Source organism: Sturnus vulgaris, chromosome 35 (genome assembly GCF_052056855.1).
Source record: "Sturnus vulgaris isolate bStuVul1 chromosome 35, bStuVul1.hap1, whole genome shotgun sequence".
Classification (NCBI taxonomy): domain Eukaryota; kingdom Metazoa; phylum Chordata; class Aves; order Passeriformes; family Sturnidae; genus Sturnus; species Sturnus vulgaris.
In genome coordinates, this window is record NC_142277.1 from 71,184 (window position 1) to 90,727 (window position 19,544).

The 19,544-nt window shown below is 46.5% G+C and overlaps 3 protein-coding genes across 4 annotated transcripts in view; all 3 read right to left on the reverse strand.

The window, feature by feature from the left end:
* Positions 1-4,177, reverse strand: part of LOC148220538 (relA-associated inhibitor-like) — an 8,812-nt gene extending 4,635 nt beyond the window's left edge. Inside the window, 3 exon segments of the mRNA XM_088155146.1 lie at positions 3,752-3,843; positions 3,902-3,997; positions 4,169-4,177. Coding sequence (XP_088011272.1) covers positions 3,752-3,843; positions 3,902-3,997; positions 4,169-4,177 — 197 coding nt within the window.
* A 181-nt stretch (positions 4,178-4,358) lies between these two features.
* LOC106864548 (ras-related protein Rab-4B-like) lies at positions 4,359-14,497 on the reverse strand. Its single transcript, XM_088155180.1, has 4 exons — positions 14,417-14,497; positions 10,973-11,053; positions 7,605-7,719; positions 4,359-4,692 (listed from the first exon to the last, which is right to left on the reverse strand). The coding sequence occupies exons 1-4, from the start codon at positions 14,430-14,432 to the stop codon at positions 4,389-4,391; spliced, it is 516 nt and encodes a 171-aa protein (XP_088011306.1). The 5' UTR covers positions 14,433-14,497; the 3' UTR covers positions 4,359-4,388.
* A 2,056-nt stretch (positions 14,498-16,553) lies between these two features.
* SPTBN4 (spectrin beta, non-erythrocytic 4) overlaps positions 16,554-19,544 on the reverse strand; it is a 43,227-nt gene continuing 40,236 nt past the window's right edge. Inside the window, exons 32-34 of one of the 2 annotated variants that reach the window (XM_088155185.1) lie at positions 18,496-18,727; positions 18,142-18,307; positions 16,554-18,011 (exon numbers count right to left, since the gene is read on the reverse strand). In XM_088155185.1, coding sequence (XP_088011311.1) covers positions 18,581-18,727 — 147 coding nt within the window. In that variant the 3' untranslated portion in view covers positions 16,554-18,011; positions 18,142-18,307; positions 18,496-18,580. Of the gene's footprint in view, positions 18,012-18,141; positions 18,308-18,442; positions 18,728-19,544 lie in introns of both variants that reach the window. The other variant, XM_088155188.1, reaches the window with a different exon arrangement.

A 19,544-nucleotide genomic window follows, 5' to 3' on the forward strand; every position in this document is an offset into this window, starting at 1 on the left:
TAAATCGACACTGTGACGTCACTCTCGGCCACTGCGCCAGCGCGTTGTACGGCTCACGGCTGGGACCCCCAAAATCCCGGGGGTTTGGGATCATTGGGAACCCCAAAATGGCAAGAAAAAGGGAAAAAAAGTGGGAAAAAAGGAAAAAAATCCGGTGCGAAAGTCAGGAATTAGCAGTATGACGTCATAAATCGACACTGTGACGTCATTCTCGGCCACTGCGCCAGCGCGTTGTACGGCTCACGGCTGGGACCCCCAAAATTCCGGGGGTTTGGGATCATTGGGAACCCCAAAACAGGAAAAAAAAACGGAAAAAGTGGGAAAAAATGAAAAAAATCCGGTGCAAAAGTCGTAAATTGACAGTATGACGTCATAAATTGACACTATGATGTCATTCTCGGCCACTGCGCCAGCGCGTTGTCCGGCTCACGGCTGGGACCCCCAAAATTCCCACATTTGGGGATCATTGGAACCCAGAAATGGAGAAAAAAAGTGAAAAAAGTGAGAAAAAAGGAAAAAAATCTGGTGTGAAAGTCAGAAATTAGCAGTATGACGTCATAAATCGACACTATGATGTCACGCTCGGCCACTGCGCCAGCGCGTTGTACGGCTCGCGGCTGGGACCCCCAAAATTCCCACATTTGGGGATCATTGGGAACCCCAAAACAGGAAAAAAAAAAACGGAAAAAATGGAAAAAAAGGAAAAAAAATCCGGTGCAAAAGTCATAAATTAGCAGTATGACGTCATAAATCGACACTATGACGTCACTCTCGGCCACTGCGCCAGCGCGTTGTACGTCTCGCGGCTGGGACCCCCAAAATTCCGGGGGTTTGGGACACGTGGGAGCCCCAAAATGGCAAGAAAAAGGGAAAAAAAGTGGGAAAAAAGGGAAAAAAATCCGGTGCAAAAGTGATAAATTAGCAGTATGACGTCATAAATCGACACTGTGACGTCACTCTCGGCCACTGCGCCAGCGCGTTGTACGGCTCACGGCTGGGACCCCCAAAATTCCGGGGGTTTGGGATCATTGGGAACCCCAAAACAGGAAAAAAACGGGGAAAAAGTGGAAAAAAGGAAAAAAATCCGGTGCGAAAGTCAGAAATTAGCAGTATGACGTCATAAATCGACACTATGATGTCACTCTCGGCCACTGTGCCAGCGCGTTGTACGGCTCACGGCTGGGACCCCCAAAATTCCGGGGGTTTGGGACACGTGGGAACCCAGAAATGGCAAGAAAAAGGGAAAAAAGTGAGGAAAAAGGAAAAAAATCCGGTGCGAAAGTCATAAATTAGCAGTATGACGTCATAAATCGACACTGTGACGTCACTCTCGGCCACTGCGCCAGCGCGTTGTACGGCTCACGGCTGGGACCCCCAAAAGTTCGGGGGTTTGGGATCATTGGGAACCCCAAAACAGGAAAAAAACGGGGAAAAAGTGGGAAAAAAAGGAAAAAAATCCGGTGCGAAAGTCAGAAATTAGCAGTATGACGTCATAAATCGACACTATGATGTCACTCTCGGCCACTGTGCCAGCGCGTTGTACGGCTCACGGCTGGGACCCCCCAAAATTCCGGGGGTTTGGGATCATTGGGAACCCCAAAACAGGAAAAAAACGGGGAAAAAGTGGGAAAAAAGGAAAAAAATCCGGTGCGAAAGTCAGAAATTAGCAGTATGACGTCATAAATCGACACTATGATGTCACTCTCGGCCACTGTGCCAGCGCGTTGTACGGCTCACGGCTGGGACCCCAAAATTCCCACATTTGGGGATCATTGGGAACCCAGAAATGGAGAAAAAAAGTGAAAAAAGTGAGAAAAAAGGAAAAAAATCTGGTGTGAAAGTCAGAAATTAGCAGTATGACGTCATAAATCGACACTATGATGTCACGCTCGGCCACTGCGCCAGCGCGTTGTACGGCTCGCGGCTGGGACCCCAAAATTCCCACATTTGGGGATCATTGGGAACCCCAAAACAGGAAAAAAAAAACGGAAAAAAAATGGGAAAAAAGGAAAAAAATCCGGTGCAAAAGTCATAAATTAGCAGTATGACGTCATAAATCGACACTATGACGTCACTCTCGGCCACTGCGCCAGCGCGTTGTACGGCTCACGGCTGGACCCCCAAAATTCCGGGAGGTTTGGGACACGTGGGAGCCCCAAAATGGCAAGAGAAAAGGGAAAAAAAGTGGGAAAAAAGGAAAAAATCCGGTGCAAAAGTGATAAATTAGCAGTATGACGTCATAAATCGACACTGTGACGTCACTCTCGGCCACTGCGCCAGCGCGTTGTACGGCTCACGGCTGGGACCCCAAAATTCCGGGGGTTTGGGATCATTGGGAACCCCAAAACAGGAAAAAAAACGGGGAAAAAGTGGGAAAAAAAGGAAAAAAATCCGGTGTCGCGAAAGTCAGAAAATTAGCAGTATGACGTCATAAATCGACACTATGATGTCACTCTCGGCCACTGTGCCAGCGCGTTGTACGGCTCACGGCTGGGACCCCAAAATTCCGGGGGTTTGGGACACGTGGGAACCAGAAATGGCAAGAAAAAGGGAAAAAAGTGAGGAAAAAGGAAAAAAATCCGGTGCGAAAGTCATAAATTAGCAGTATGACGTCATAAATCGACACTGTGACGTCACTCTCGGCCACTGCGCCAGCGCGTTGTACGGCTCACGGCTGGGACCCCCAAAATTCCGGGGGTTTGGGATCATTGGGAACCCAAAAACAGGAAAAAAAACGGGGAAAAAAGTGGGAAAAAAGGAAAAAAATCCGGTGCGAAAGTCAGAAATTAGCAGTATGACGTCATAAATCGACACTATGATGTCACTCTCGGCCACTGCGCCAGCGCGTTGTACGGCTCACGGCTGGGACCCCCAAAATTCCGGGGGTTTGGGACACGTGGGAACCCAGAAATGGCAAGAAAAAGGGAAAAAAGTGAGGAAAAAGGAAAAAAATCCGGTGCGAAAGTCATAAATTAGCTCATATGACGTCATAAATCGACACTGTGACGTCACTCTCGGCCACTGCGCCAGCGCGTTGTACGTCTCGCGGCTGGGACCCCCAAATATCCGGGGGTTTGGGATCATTGGGAACCCCAAAATGGCAAGAAAAAGGGAAAAAAAGTGAGGAAAAAGGAAAAAAATCCGGTGCGAAAGTGATAAATTAGCAGTATGACGTCATAAATCGGAACCGTGACGTCACGCTCGGCCACTGCGCCAGCGCGTTGTACGTCTCGCGGCTGGGACCCCCAAAATCCGGGGGTTTGGGATCATTGGGAGCCCCGAAATGGCAAGAAAAAGGGAAAAAAGTGGGAAAAAAGGAAAAAATCCGGTGCAAAAGTCAGAAATTAGCAGTATGACGTCATAAATCGACACTATGACGTCAGTCTCGGCCACTGCGCCAGCGCGTTGTACGGCTCACGGCTGGGACCCCCAAAATTCCCACATTTGGGGATCATTGGGAACCCAGAAATGGAGAAAAAAGTGAAAAAAGTGAGAAAAAAGGAAAAAAATCCGGTGTGAAAGTCATAAATTAGCAGTATGACGTCATAAATCGACACTGTGACGTCACTCTCGGCCACTGCGCCAGCGCGTTGTACGGCTCGCGGCTGGGACCACCCAAAATTCCCACATTTTGGGATCATTGGGAACCCCAAAATGGCAAGAAAAAATGGAGGAAAAAAGTGGGAAAAAAAGGAAAAAAAATCCGGTGCGAAAGTGATAAATGAACAGTATGAACGTCATCAGTTCCCACAGTGACGTCACGCTCAGCTCCCCCGAGGTTTCCCGGATGGAATTTCGGGATCGGGAATCGTCACTGACCCACCCGGTGACATCACAGACCCTCTGATGACGTCACAGGCCCACCCGGTGACATCACGGTTACTGCTGGTGATGACGTCACAGGCCCATTGATGACATCACAGACCGACACGGTGACATCACGGTCCACTGCCGGTGATGATGTCACAGACCCAGCTGCTGACGTCACACCCTCCCACTGATGAGGCCATAGACCCACGCAGGTGACATCACACCACCCTCTGGTGACGTCACAGACTCACTGATGACGTCACAGACACACCTACTGAACTCGCACATGCCTAGTGATGATGTCATAGCCCACCACGGTGACATCACAGACGCGCCCCCAGTGACGTCACACACCCACCAACGTCATCCTGGACCCACCCAGTGACGTCACTGACGCGCCCGGTGATGTCACACACCCCCAACCGTGACGTCACAGAACACGCCCGGTGACTTCACCCCCCGTCGTGTGATGTCACTGTCCGACCTGGTGACATCACACACCCCCCACCAATGACATCGCAGACATGCCCGGTGATGTCACACCCCCACCAATGACATCACAGTCACACGTGGTGACGTCACACAGCCACCAAGGACATCACAGTCACACCTGGTGATGTCACACCCCCATCAATGACATCACAGTCACAACCTGGTGATGTCACACCCCCATCAATGACATCACAGTCACACCTTGGTGATGTCACACCCCCATCAATGACATCACAGTCGCGCCCGGTGATGTCACACCCCACCAATGACATCACAGTCACACCCGGTGACGTCACCCAGCCACGGTGTGACGTCAGAGGCTCACCTGGTGATGTCATAGACGAGCAGCGCTCCCCCGCGGCCCCGCGGTAATAACTGCGCGTCACCGACCTGGGAACAACAAACAATGGGAACGGAACAACAGAAAACAAATAAAAAATAACAACAACAGAGAATCAATAACAAATAACAGGGAGATAAATAAATCAACAACAACAGCAACAACAACAGGGGGAAATGGGGAAAAATGGGGAAAAAACGGGGAAAAATGGGGAAAAATGGGGAAAAATGGGGAAAATGAGGAAAAAATGGGGAAAAAATGAGGAAAAAATGAGGAAAAAATGAGGAAAAAATGGGGAAAAAATGGGGAAAAAATGGGGAAAAACGGGGAAAAATTTGGGTTAAAATGAGGAAAAAATTGGGGAAATTGGGGGAAAAATGGGGGGAAAATGGGGACAAAACTTGGGGGAAAAAATGAGGAGAAATGAAGAAAAAAATGAGGAAAAATTGGAAAAAATAAAGAAAAAATGGGGGGAAAATGAGAAAGAAAATGAGTAAAAAATGATGAAAAAATAAGGAAAAAATGAGGAAAACCCCAAGAAAAACGCGAAAAAAATCCGGGAAAAAAACGTGAAAAAGAAGAATAAAGTGGGGAAAAAGTGGGGAAATTTTATAAAAAGGAAAAAATGGGGAGAAAATGGGGGAAAATGAGGAAAAGAATGAGGAAAAAATGACGAAAAAATGAGGGAAAAATTGGGGAAAATGGGGAAAAAAATGATGAAAAAATGATGAAAAAATAAGGAAAAAAATGAGGAAAAACCCAAGAAAAACGCGAAAAAAATCCGGGAAAAAAACGGGAAGAAAAGAAGAATAAAGTGGGGAAAAGTGGGGAAATTTTATAAAAAGGGAAAAAATGGGGAAAAAATGGGGAAAAATGGGGGAAAATGGGGAAAAATGGGGAAAAATGGGGGAAAAATGGGGAAAAAATGGGGAAAAAATGAGGAAAATTTGGGTTAAAATGAGGAAAAAATGAGGAAAAAATTGGGGAAATTGGGGGGAAAATGGGGAAAAAATGAGGAAAAAATGGGGGAAAATGAGGGAAAAATGGGGGAAAAATGAGGGAAAAATGGGGAAAATGGGGAAAAAAGGAGGAAGAAAATGAGGAAAAGATGGGGAAAAATGGGGAAAAAATAAGGAAAAAATGGGGAGAAAATGAGGAAAGAATGAGGAAAAATGAGGAAAAGAATGAGGAAAAATGGGGAAAAAATGAGGAAAAAATGAGGGAAAATGGGGGAAAAATGGGGGAAATTTGGGTTAAAATGGGGGAAAAATGAGGAAAAAATGAATAAAAAATGATGAAAAAATAAGGAAAAAATGAGGAAAAAACCCAAGAAAAACGCGAAAAAATCCGGGAAAAAAAACGTGAAAAAGAAGAATAAAGTGGGAAAAGTGGGAAAATTTTAAAAAAAAGGGAAAAAATGGGGAGAAAATGGGGGAAAATGATGAAAAAATGGGGAAAGAATCGGGGAAAATGGGAAAAAAAATGGGGAAAAATGGGGAAAAAATTGAGTAAAGAATGAGAAAAAAATGGGGAAAAAATAAAGAAAAAATGGGGGAAAATGAAGGAAAAAATGAGGAAAAAAATGGGGAGAAAAAATGATGAAAAAATGAGGGAAAACAAAGGAAAAAAAAGAGAAAAAGTGGGGAAAAAAATGAGGGAAAACTTTGGGGAAATTTGGGAAAAATGGGGGAAAATGAGAAAAAATGAGGAAAAAAGGGGAAAAATGGGGAAAAATGGGAAAAAATGGAGAAAATGGGGGAAAATGAGGAAAAGAATGAGGAAAAATTTGAGGAAAAAATGAGGGAAAAATTGGGGAAAAAATTGGGGGAAAAATGAGGAAAAAATGAGGAAAAATTGAGGAAAAAATGAGGAAAAAATGAGAAAAAATGAGGGAAAAATGAGAAAAAATGAGGAAAAATATTGGGGAAAAAATGAGGAAAAATGAGGAAAAACTGGGGAAAAAATGGGGGAAAAAAATTGGCAAAAATGAGGAAAAAATGGGGAAAAATGGGTGAAAAATGGGGAGTATGGGGGGAAAGGGGAGGAAAAAATTGGAAAAAATGATGAAAAGATGAGGAAAAATGGGGGAAAATTTGGGTTAAAATGAGGAAACAATGAGGAAAAAATTGGGAAATTGGGGGAAAAATGGGGGAAAAAGAGAAAAAAAAAAGAGGATGAAAATGAGTAAAAAATGATGGAAAAATGAGGAAAAAATGAGGAAAAATGGGGAAAAAATGAGGAAAAAATGAGGAAAAAATGAGGAAAAAACCCAAGAAAAACACTAAAAGATCCGGGAAAAAAATGTGAAAAAGAAGAATAAAGTGGGGAAAAGTGGGAAAATTTATAAAAAGGGAAAAAATGGGGAAAAATGGGTAAAAAATTGGGAAAAAATGGGGGAAAAAGGAGGAAGAAAAGGAGGAAGAAAATGAGGAAAAATGGGGAAAAAATGGGGAAAAAATGGGGGAAAATGAGGAAAAAATAAGGAAAAAATGGGGGAAAACGAGGAAAAGAATGAGGAAAAAATGACGAAAAAATGAGGGAAAAATTGGGGAAAATGGGGGAAAAATGATGAAAAAAATGATGAAAAAATAAGGAAAAAATGAGGAAAAAACCCAAGAAAAACGCGAAAAAATCCGGGAAAAAAATGTGAAAAAGAAGAATAAAGTGGGGAAAATTGGGAAATTTTATAAAAAGGGAAAAAATGGGGAGAAAATGGGGGAAAATGAGGAAAAGAATGAGGAAAAAATGACGAAAAAATGAGGGAAAAATTGGGGAAAATGGGGGAAAAATGATGAAAAAATGATGAAAAAATAAGGAAAAAATGAGGAAAAAACCCAAGAAAAACGCGAAAAAATCCGGGAAAAAACCGTGAAAAAGAAGAATAAAGTGAGGAAAAGTGGGGAAATTTTATAAAAAGGGAAAAACCCCAAAAGAATAAATTGGAGCTGGGGGTGGGGGGCACCTGAAGCGCTCCTGGCCGGCCGTGTCCCAGATCTGCAGCTTCACGGATCGGCCGCCCACGGCCACGAGGCGGGAGCCGAACTCCACCCCGATGGTGTGGTTGGAGTCCGCCTTGACTGCGGGGACATTAAATTAATTAAATTAAATTAATTAAATTTTACATTAAATTACATTAAATTCTAAATTAAATTACATTTTACATTAAATTACATTACAGTACATTACATTACATTTTAAATTAAATTACAGTAAATTAAATTACATTAAATTACATTAAATTAAATTACATTAAATTACATTACATTACATTACGTTACATTAAATTTTAAATTACATTACATTACATTACATTACATTACATTAAATTAAATTACATTACATTACATTAAATGAAATTACATTAAATGAAATTACATTAAATTAAATTACATTAAACTACATTACATTAAATTAAATTACATTACATTAAATTACATTAAATTACATTACATTAAATTTTAAATTAAATTACATTAAATTACATTACATTAAATAAAATTAAATTACATTACATTACATTAAATGAAATTACATTAAATGAAATTACATTAAATTAAATTACATTAAATTACATTACATTAAATTACATTAAATTAAATTACATTAAATTAAATTACATTAAATTACATTACGTTACATTAAATTTTAAATTAAATTACATTAAATTACATTAAATTAAATTTTAATTAAATTAAATTACATTAAATAAAATTACATTAAATTAAATTACATTAAATTACATTAAATTACATAAAATTAAATTACATTAAATTACATTAAATTACATAAAATTAAATTAAATTAAATTAAATTACATTACATTAAATTAAATTACGTTAAATTAAATTAAACTACATTACATTACATTAAATTAAATAACATAAAATTACATTAAATTAAAATAAATTACATTAAATTAAATTAAACTACATTACATTACATTAAATTAAATTACATTAAATTAAAATAAATTACATTACATTATATTACATTAAATTAAATTAAATTACAGTAAATTAAATTAAATTACATTAAATTAAATTACATTAAATTACATTAAATTAAAATAAATTAAATTAAATTACATTAACTCAAATTAAATTACATTAAATTAAATTACATTAAATTAAATTACATTAAATTAAGTTAAATAATATAAAATAAAATAAAATGAAATGGAATGGAATGGAATAAAATAAAGTAAAATACAATAAAATGAAATTAAAAAAATGAAATGAAATGAAATAAAGTAAAATGACATAAAATAAAATAAAGTAAAATAAATAAAATAAAATAAGATAAAATAAGATTAATTAAAATAAAATAAAGTAAAATAAAGTGAAATAAAATAAAATAAAATAAAGTAAATAAAATAAAATAAAGTAAAATAAAGTAAAGTAAAATAAAATAAAATAAATAAAATGAATAAAATAAAATAAAGCACAATAAAATAAAATAAAGTACAGTAAAAAATCCCCAAAAATCCCAAAATATTCCCAAAATTCCCTGAGCCCCCAGAATTCCCAAAATTCCCCCAAATTCCCGGAATTCCAAAAGAAAATGCTAAAATGTAAATTAAAAAAGAATAAAAATTCAAATAATCGCCCCAAAAAATCGAAAAAAAAATCGGAAAAAAATCCTAAAAAATCCCAAAAAATTCCCAAAAAATCCCAAAAATTCCCTGAGCCCCCAGAATTCCCAAAATTCCCCCAAATTCCCGGAATTCCAACGGAAAATACTAAAAATGTAAAAAAAAAAGAATAAAAATTCGAAGAATCGCCCCCAAAAAATCGAAAAAAAATCGGAAAAAAATCCCCCAAAATCCCAAAAAATTCCCAAAAATTCCCCAAAATTCCCTGAGACTCAGAATTCCCCAAATTCCCAAAAATTCCCGGAATTCCAAAAGAAAATGCTAAAAAATGATTTTAAAAATGACCAAAAATTCGAAGAATCGCCCCAAAAAATCGAAAAAAAAATCGGAAAAAAATCCCCAAAAAATCCCCAAAAATTCCCAAAAATTCCCTGAGCCCCAGAATTCCCAAAATTCCCAAAAATTCCCGGAATTCCAAAAGAAAATGCCAAAAAAAGGATTTTAAAAATGACCAAAAATTCGAAGAATCGCCCCAAAAAATCGAAAAAAAAATCGGAAAAAAAAATCCCCCAAAAAATCCCAAAAAATTCCAAAAAAATTCCCCAAAATTCCCAGAAGTGCCCTGAGCCCCCAGAATTCCCCAAATTCCCCCAAATTCCCGGAATTCCAAAAGAAAATGCTAAAAATGTTTAAAAAAAAAGAATAAAAATTCGAAGAATCGCCTCAAAAAATCGGAAAAAAAATCGGAAAAAAATCCCCCAAAAATCCCAAAAATTCCCAAAAATTCTCTGAGCCCCCAAAATTCCCAAAATTCCCCCAAATTCCTGGAATTCCAAAAGAAAATGCTAAAAATGTGTAAAAAAAAGAATAAAAATTCAAAGAATCGCCCCAAAAAATCGAAAAAAAAATCGGAAAAAAATCCCAAAAAATCCCCAAAAATTCCCAAAAATTCCCAAAAATTCCCTGAGCCCCCAGAATTCCCCAAATTCCCCCCAAATTCCTGGAATTCCAACGGAAAATACTAAAAATGTTTTAAAAAATGACCAAAAATTCGAATAATAGCCCCAAAAAATCGAAAAAAAAATCGGAAAAAATCCCCAAAAAATCCCAAAAAATCCCAAAAAATTCCCAAAAATTCCCAGAAGTGCCCTGAGCCCCCAGAATTCCCCAAATTCCCCCAAATTCCCGGAATTCCAACGGAAAATACTAAAAATGTGTAAAAAAAAAAAAAAATTCAAATAATCGCCCCAAAAAAATCGAAAAAAAATCGGAAAAAAATCCCAAAAAAATCCCAAAAAATCCCAAAAAATTCCCAAAAATTCCCTGAGCCCCAGAATTCCCAAAATTCCCAAAAATTCCCGGAATTCCAAAAGAAAATGCTAAAAAATGATTTTAAAAATGACCAAAAATTCGAAGAATCGCCTCAAAAAATCGAAAAAAAAATCGGAAAAAAATCGGAAAAAAATCCCAAAAAATTCCCAAAAAATTCCCAAAAAATTCCCCAAAATTCCCTGAGCCCCCAGAATTCCCGAAATTCCCCCAAATTCCCGGAATTCCAAAAGAAAATGCTAAAAAATGATTTTAAAAATGACCAAAAATTCGAAGAATCGCCCCAAAAAATCGAAAAAAAAATCGGAAAAAAATCCCCCAAAAAATCCCAAAAAATTCCCAAAAATTCCCAGAAGTGCCCTGAGCCCCCAGAATTCCAAAAATTCCCCCAAATTCCCGGAATTCCCTACATTTGCTCTCGATGAAGTGGTGCAGCAGGCAGGATTTGCCGGTGCCGGCGCTGCCGATCACCAGGAATTTGAAGAGGAAATCTGGGAAGGAAAAAAAAAAAAAAAATAAAATAAATAAAAATTTCCCCAAAATTTTCAACATTTGGAGCAAAAATTTCACCAAAATTTCCCGGGTTTGGAGGCAAAATTCCCAAAAATTCCCGCCAGGAGATCCCAAAATTCCAAAAAAATTCCCTTTAGGGACCCCAAAAATTCCATTTTAGGACCCCAAAAATTCCCAAAAATTCCCTTTAGAGACACCAAAATTCACATTTGGACCCAAAATTCCCCAAAATTCCCTCATTTGGAGCCAAAATTCCCAAAAAATCCATTTTAGGACCCCAAAAATTCCCAAAAATTCAATTTAGAGGCCCCAAAATTCCCAAAAATTCCCTTTAGAGACCCCAAAATTCACATTTGGACCCAAAATTCCCCAAATTTCCCTCATTTGGAGCCCAAAATTCCCAAAAATTCCATTTTAGGACCCCAAAAATTCCCAAAAATTCAATTTAGAGGCCCCAAAATTCCCAAAAATTCCCTTTAGAGACCCCAAAAATCACATTTGGACCCAAAATTCCTCAAATTTCCAACATTTGGACCCAAAATTCCCCAAAAATCCCCTCCAGAAATCCCAAAATTCCCAAATTAGGAACCAAAATTCCCCAAATTTCCTTCATTTGGAGTCAAAATTCCCAAAAATTCCCTTGAGGGACCCCAAAATTCCCAAAAATTCTCTTTAGAGACCCCAAAATTCACATTTGGACCCAAAATTCCCCAAATTTCCCACATTTGGAACCAAAATTCCCAAAAATCCCCTCCAGAAATCCCAAAATTCCCAAATTTGGAGCCAAAATTCCCAAAAATCCCCCAAAGAAATTCCAAAATTCCCAAAAAATTCCCTTTAGGGATGCAAAAATTCCCCAAATTTCCCACATTTGGACCAAAATTTCTCCCCAAAATTCCGTTTATGGACCCCAAATTCCCATAAATTCCCTCAGAGACCCCAAATTCTCCTCTGGGGACCCCAAAATTCCCCAAAATTCCCAAAAATCCCCTTTAAGGACCCAAAAATTCCCAAAAATTCCCTTTAAGGACCCAAAAATTCCCTTTTGGGACCCCAAAATTCACGTTTGGACCCAAAATTCCCAGAAATTCCCGACAGGGACTCCAAAATTCCCCTATAGAGACCCCAAATCCCCTATAGAGACCCCCCAGACCCCTATAGAGACCCCTCAAATCCCCTATAGAGACCCCAAATCCCCTATAGACCCCCCCAAATCCCCCTCAAATCCCCTATGGATCCTCCCAAGTCCCCTATAGAACCTGCAGCCCCCTACACATCCCCTATGGCCCCCCCAAATCCCCTATAGAGACCCCAAATCCCCTATAGAGACCCCTCAAATTCCCTATAGAGACCCCAAATTCCCCCCAAATCCCCTATAGATCCTCCCAAATCCCCCCCAAATCCCCTATAGACCCCCCCAAATCCCCTATGGATCCTCCCAAGTCCCCTATAGAACTTGCAGACCCCTACACATCCCCTATGGCCCCCCCAAATCCCCTATAGAGACCCCCCAGACCCCCCAAATCCCCTATAGATCCCCTATAGACCCCCCCAAATCCCCTACAGACCCTCCCAAATCCCCTTTAGGGACCCCCAGACCCCTATAGAGACCCCCCCAGACCCCCCAAATCCCCTTTAGGGACCCCCAGACCACCCCAAATCCCCTATGGACCCCCCCAGACCCCTATAGAGACCCCCCCAAATCCCCTAAAACCTCCAGACCCCCCCTCAAATCCCATAGAGGGACCCCCCAAACCCCTACAGAGCCCCTATAGCACCCCCAGAACAACTTTAGGGACCCCCAGACCCCCCCAAATCCCCTATAGACCCCCTATGGACCCCCCCAAATCCCCTATAGATCCCCTACAGACCCCCCCAAATCCCCTACAGAGACCCCCAAACTCCCCCAAATCCCCTATGGACCCTGCAGACCCCCCCCCAAATCCCCTATAGATCCCCTATAACCCCCCTAAACCCCTATAGGGACCCCCCAAATCCCCTATAGAGACCTCCAAACCCCCCCCAATCCCCTATGGACCCCCCCAAATCCCCTATAGATCCCCTATAACTCCTCCAGACCCCTATAGGGACCCCCCAAATCCCCTACAGAGACCCCAAATCCCCTACAGAGCCCCTATAGCACCCCCAGACCAACTTTAGGGACCCCCAGACCCCCCCAAATCCCCTCTAGATCCCCTATAGACCCCCCCAAATCCCCTATAGACCCCCTATGGACCCCCCCAATCCCCTATAGATCCCCTATAACTCCCCCAGACCCCTATAGGGACCCCCCCAAATCCCCTCTAGATCCCCTATAGACCCCCCCAAATCCCCTACAGAGACCCCCAAATCCCCTATAGGACCCGCAGACCCCCCCCAAATCCCCTCTAGATCCCCTATAGACTCCCCCAAATCCCCTACAGAGCCCCCCAAATCCCCTATAGAGCCCTCAACCCCCCCCCAAATCCCCTATAGACCCTGCAGACCCCCCCAAATCCCCTCTAGACCCCCCCAAATCCCCTACAGGTCCCCTATAACCCCCCTAAACCCCTATAGGGACCCCCCAAATCCCCTCCAGAGACCCCAAATCCCCTACAGAGCCCCCCAAATCCCCTATAGAGACCCCAAATCCCCTACAGAGCCCTATAGCACCCCCAGACCAACTTTAGGGACCCCCAGACCCCCCCAAATCCCCTCTAGATCCCCTATAACTCCCCCAGACCCCTATAGGGACCCCCCCAAATCCCCTCTAGATCCCCTATAGACCCCCCCAAATCCCCTATAGAGCCCCCCAAATCCCCTATAGGACCTGCAGACCCCAAGACATCCCCTATAGACCCCCCCCAAATCGCCTTTAGGGTCTCCCAGACCACCCCAAATCCCCTCTAGACCCCCTATAACCCCCCCATAAACCCCCTAAATCCCCTATAGGGACCGCTAGACCCTTAGAGACCCCCCCAGACCCCCTATAGGGACCCCCAGACCCCTATAGCCCCCCCATTCCGCCTTTAGGGACCCTCAAACCCTCCTGGAGCTCCCCTACAGACGCCCCCAAATCCCCTTTAGGGACTCCCAGACCACCCCAAATCCCCTATAGACCTCCCATAACCCCCCTCAACCCCCTATAGGGACCCTCAGACCCCTAAACCCCCCCCCGGACCCCTCTAGACCCCCTAAACATCCCAGATCGCCTCCTCAAAGCCCCAAAAGGCACCCGCAGACACCCTGCAGACCGCCCCAAATCCCCTACAGAGACCCCCCAGAGCCCGCCAGGCCCGAAAAACCCCCACAAATCCCCTATAGATCCCCTATAGATCCCCTATAGATCCCCCCAGCCCCACCGTAGCTCTCGGACATGCTGAAGCCGGGCCGGGAGACCGGGAACAAAGATGGCGGCGCCCTCTGAAGCGACTTCCGGGTGTTCTGAGCATGCGCGACAGGGAAGCGCCAGGAGATGGGCGGGGCTTGGGTGGGAAAAAACCGCAGAGCCAATCACGGGTCGGGATTGACGAAAGGGGGCGTGGTCTGGGGAAGGGCGGGAACCGTGAGGGGAAAGGGGGCGTGGCCAAGGGAAGGGAGGGAGCCGTGAGGGGGAAGGGGGCGTGGCCAAGGGAAGGGCGGGAACCGTGAGGGGAAAGGGGCGTGGCCAAGGGAAGGGCGGGAACCGTGAGGGGAAAGGGGCGTGGCCAAGGGAAGGGCGGGAACCGTGAGGGGAAGGATCGGGCCCAAAAGGCCGCGCGGTCCTAAAAGGGCCTAAAAGGGCCTAAAATCACCAAAAAAAGCCTCAAATGAAGCCGAAATATTTTGGAATCGCTCCAAGGGATCTAAAATCTGACCGAGATCGAGACCGAGACTGAAAACGGCACCGAGACCGGCAGCGCTCAGGGCCCGGGATCGCTCCAGGTCCGGTCGGTTCGATCCCGCTCCTGGGGCGGGACTGGGATGGAGCGGGAGGGGACTGGGATGGAGTGGGATGGACTGGGAGGGAACTGGGATGGACTGGGAGGGAACTGGGATGGACTGGGAGGGAACTGGGAGGGAACTGGGATGGACTGGGAGGGCGCAGTTTGTCCTAAACGCTTCCCAGTGTCGCTTAAACCCCCCCCCCCAACTCCCCCATTTCTAGCGCCTAAATCGCCTCACTTGACCCTAAACCCCCTCAGTCGATCCTAAATCTCCCCAAATCGCTCCCAAATCCCCCCTGGACACCCCTAAACCTCCCTGGGCACCCCCAAACCCGCCCAGGACACCCCTAAACCCCACAGGACACCCCCAAATCCCCTCAGGACACCCCCAAACCCCCCAGGACACCCCCAAACCCACCCAGGACACCCCTAAACCCCCCAGGACACCCCCAAACCCCCCCAGGACACCCCCAAATCCCCCCAGGACACCCCCAAATCCCCTCAGGACACCCCCAAATCCTCCAGGACACCCCCAAATCCCCCCAGGACACCCCCAAATTCTCCTGGACACCCCCAAACCCACCCAGGACACCCCCAAACCCACCCAGGACACCCCCAAATCCCCTCAGGACACCCCCAAACCCCTCCAGGACACCCCCAAATCTCATCAGGACACCCCCAAACCCCCTCAGGACACCCCTAAACCCCCCCAGGACACCCCCAAACCCCCCAGGACACCCCCAAACCCACCCAGGACACCCCTAAACCCCCCAGGACACCCCCAAATCCCCCCAGGACACCCCCAAATCCACCCTGGGCACCCCCAAACCCACCCAGGACACCCCCAAACACCCCTGGGCACCCCTAAATCCCCCCAGGACACCCCTAAATCCCCTCAGGACACCCCCAAATCCCCTCAGGACACCCCCAAACCTCTCCAGGGCACCCCCAAACCCCCCCAGGACACCCCCAAACCCACCCAGGACACCCCCAAATCCCCTCAGGGCACCCCCAAACCCACCTAGGACACCCCCAAACCTCTCCAGGACATCCCCAAACCCCCCCAGGACACCCCAAAACCCCCCAGGACACCCCCAAACCCCCCCAGGACACCCCTAAATCCCCCCAGGACACCCCCAAACCCCCCCAGGACACCCCTAAATCCCCCCAGGACACCCCCAAACCCACCCAGGACACCCCCAAATCCCCCCAGGACACCCCCAAGTCCCCTCAGGGCACCCCCAAACCCACCCAGGACACCCCCAAATCCCCCCAGGACACCCCCAAGTCCCCTCAGGGCACCCCCAAACCCACCCAGGACACCCCCAAACCTCTCCAGGACACCCCCAAGTCCCCCCAGGACACCCCTAAATCCCCCCAGGACACCCCCAAACCCACCCAGGACACCCCCAAATCCCCCCAGGACACCCCCAAGTCCCCTCAGGGCACCCCCAAACCCACCCAGGGCACCCCCAAACCTCTCCAGGACATCCCCAAACCCCCCCAGGACACCCCAAAACCCCCCAGGACACCCCCAAACCCACCCAGGACACCCCCAAATCGCCCAGGCAGCTTTTGGGGTGTAGCAGGTGCTTTATTACATTTGTACAACGGCGGCGCTGGGGCCCCCCCCGGATCTCTATGGCTTGTGCTGGGGGGAAAAGGGGGGGCCGGGACCCCCAAATTTGGGGCTCGGGACCCCAAATTCGGGGTTTGAGCGAGGCCAGAACCCCAAAATTGAGGTTTTGGAGGAGGGGTGGGACCCTAAAACCAAGGCTTGGGACCCCAAATTGCGGCTTTGGGGGGGTGGGGCGCGACTCCAAAGTCGAGGTTTGGGGGGAGCCAGGACCCCAAAACTGGGATTTGGGAAGGAGTGGGACCCCAAACTTGGGGTTCAGAACCCCAAACCCGGGATTTAGGAAGGACTGGGACCCCAAACTTGGGGTTCAAGACCCCAAAACCGGGATTTGGGAAGGATTAGGACCCCCGGGAAGGATTAGGACCCCAAACTTGGGGTTCAGGACCCCAAAACCGGGATTTAGGAAGGACTGGGACCCCAACCTTGGGGTTCAGGACCCAAAATCCGGTGCTGGGGACCCCAAAACCGGGATTTGGGAAGGACCAGGACCCCACAATTGGGGTTTTGGGGGGGACCAGGACCCCAAAACCAGGATTTAGGAAGGACTGGGACCCCAAACCCGGGATTCAGGAGGGGCTGGGACCCCAAACTCGGAGCTCAGGACCCCAAGCCCGGGATTTAGGATGGATTGGGACCCCAAACCCAGGGCTCAGGACCCCAAACCCGGGACTCAGGTGGGACTGGAACCCCAAACCTGGGGTTCAGGACCCCAAAACCAGGACTCAGGAGGGGCTGGGACCCCAAACCCAGGGCTTAGGGGGTACCAGGACCCCACAGTTGGAGTTCGGGGGGGGGGCCAGGACCCCAAATTTGGGGTTCAGGACCCCAAAACCGGGATTTGGGAAGGATTAGGACCCCAAAACCGGGAATCAGGACCCCAAAACCGGGATTTGGGAAGGATTAGGACCCCAAAACCGGGAATCAGGACCCCAAAACCAGGATTTGAGAGAGCTCAGGACCCCAAAACCGGGACTCAGGTGGGACTGGGACCCCAAACCTGGGGTTCAGGACCCCAAACCCGGGATTTGGGAAGGATTAGGACCCCAAAACCGGGAATCAGGACCCCAAAACCGGGACTCAGGATGGACTGGGACCCCAAACCTGGGGTTCAGGACCCCAAAACCGGGATTTGGGAAGGATTAGGACCCCAAAACCGGGAATCAGGACCCCAAAACCAGGATTTGAGAGAGCTCAGGACCCCAAAACCGGGACTCAGGTGGGACTGGGACCCCAAACCTGGGGTTCAGGACCCCAAAACCGGGATTTGGGAAGGATTAGGACCCCAAAACCGGGAATCAGGACCCCAAAACCAGGATTTGAGACAGCTCAGGACCCCAAAACCGGGATTTGGGAAGGATTGGGACCCCAAACCTGGGGGTCAGGACCCCAAAACTGGGACTCAGGTGGGACTGGGACCCCCAAACCCAGGGCTTAGGGGGGTGCCGGGACCCCACAATTGGGGTTCGGGGTGGGGGGGGGGTGGGGGGCCAGGACCCCAAATTTGGGGTTCAGGACCCCAAACCCGGGATTTGGGAAGGATTAGGACCCCAAAACCGGAAATCAGGATCCCAAAACCAGGATTTGGGAAGGACTGGGGCCCCAAACTCGGGACTTAGGGGGGACTGGGACCCCAAACCTGGGGTTCAGGACCCCAAACCCGGGACTCAGGATGGACTGGGACCCCAAACCTGGGGTTCAGGACCCCAAAACCGGGATTTGGGAAGGATTAGGACCCCAAAACCGGGAATCAGGACCCCAAAACCAGGATTTGAGACAGCTCAGGACCCCAAAACCGGGATTTGGGAAGGATTGGGACCCCAAACCTGGGGGTCAGGACCCCAAAACTGGGACTCAGGTGGGACTGGGACCCCCAAACCCAGGGCTTAGGGGGGTGCCGGGACCCCACAATTGGGGTTCGGGGTGGGGGGGGGGTGGGGGGGCCAGGACCCCAAATTTGGGGTTCACTTGCGGCGGGGCCGCTCGGGGTCGCGCCGTGGGAGCCCCTCGTCGGTGGAGGAGGTGGTGAGGAGCCCCTGGTGCCACCGGGCCAGCTCGGCGTGTTCCTGGGCACTGGCGGCCAGGGCCCGCAGCCAGCCCTGCATGTCCTCCTAAAGAGAAAAAAAAACCCAAAAATCGGGGTCAGAGAGGCCGGAAATGGGGTGAAAGGGAGAGAAAATGGGGTGAAAGAGGCCGGAAATGGGGAGAAAGGGAGAGAAAATGGGGTCAGAGAGGGAGAAAATGGGGTGAAAGAGGGAGAAAATGGGGTGAAAGGGAGAAAATGGGGTGAAAGAGGGAGAAAATGGGGTGAAAGGGAGAGAAAATGGGGTGAAAGGGAGAAAATGGGGTGAAAGAGGGAGAAAATGGGGTCAGGCACCCCAAAATGGGGTTAGAGAGGGAGAAAATGGGGTGAAAGAGGGAGAAAATGGGGTCAGAGAGGCCGGAAATGGGGTGAAAGAGGGAGAAAATGGGGTGAAAGAGGGAGAAAATGGGGTGAAAGAGGGAGAAAATGGGGTGAAAGAGGGAGAAAATGGGGTGAAAGGGAGAGAAAATGGGGTGAAAGAGGGAGAAAATGGGGTGAAAGAGGGAGAAAATGGGGTTAGAGGGGGAGAAAATGGGGTGAAAGGGAGAGAAAATGGGGGGAAAGAGGGAGAAAATGGGGTTGGGGGGCTGAAAATGGGGTTGGGGGGCTGAAAATGGGGTCAGACACCCCAAAATGGGGTTAGAAACACAGAAAATGGGGTTAGAAACACAGAAAATGGGGTCAGGCACCCCAAAAATGGGGTTAGAGACCCCAAAAATGGGGTCAGGTACCCCGAAATCACCACGGGACCCCCCAAAATCCACACAGGGCCCCCCAAATCAATGTCAGACCCCCCAAAATGACCACGAGACCCCCCAAAAACACCATGAGACCCCAAAAATCCA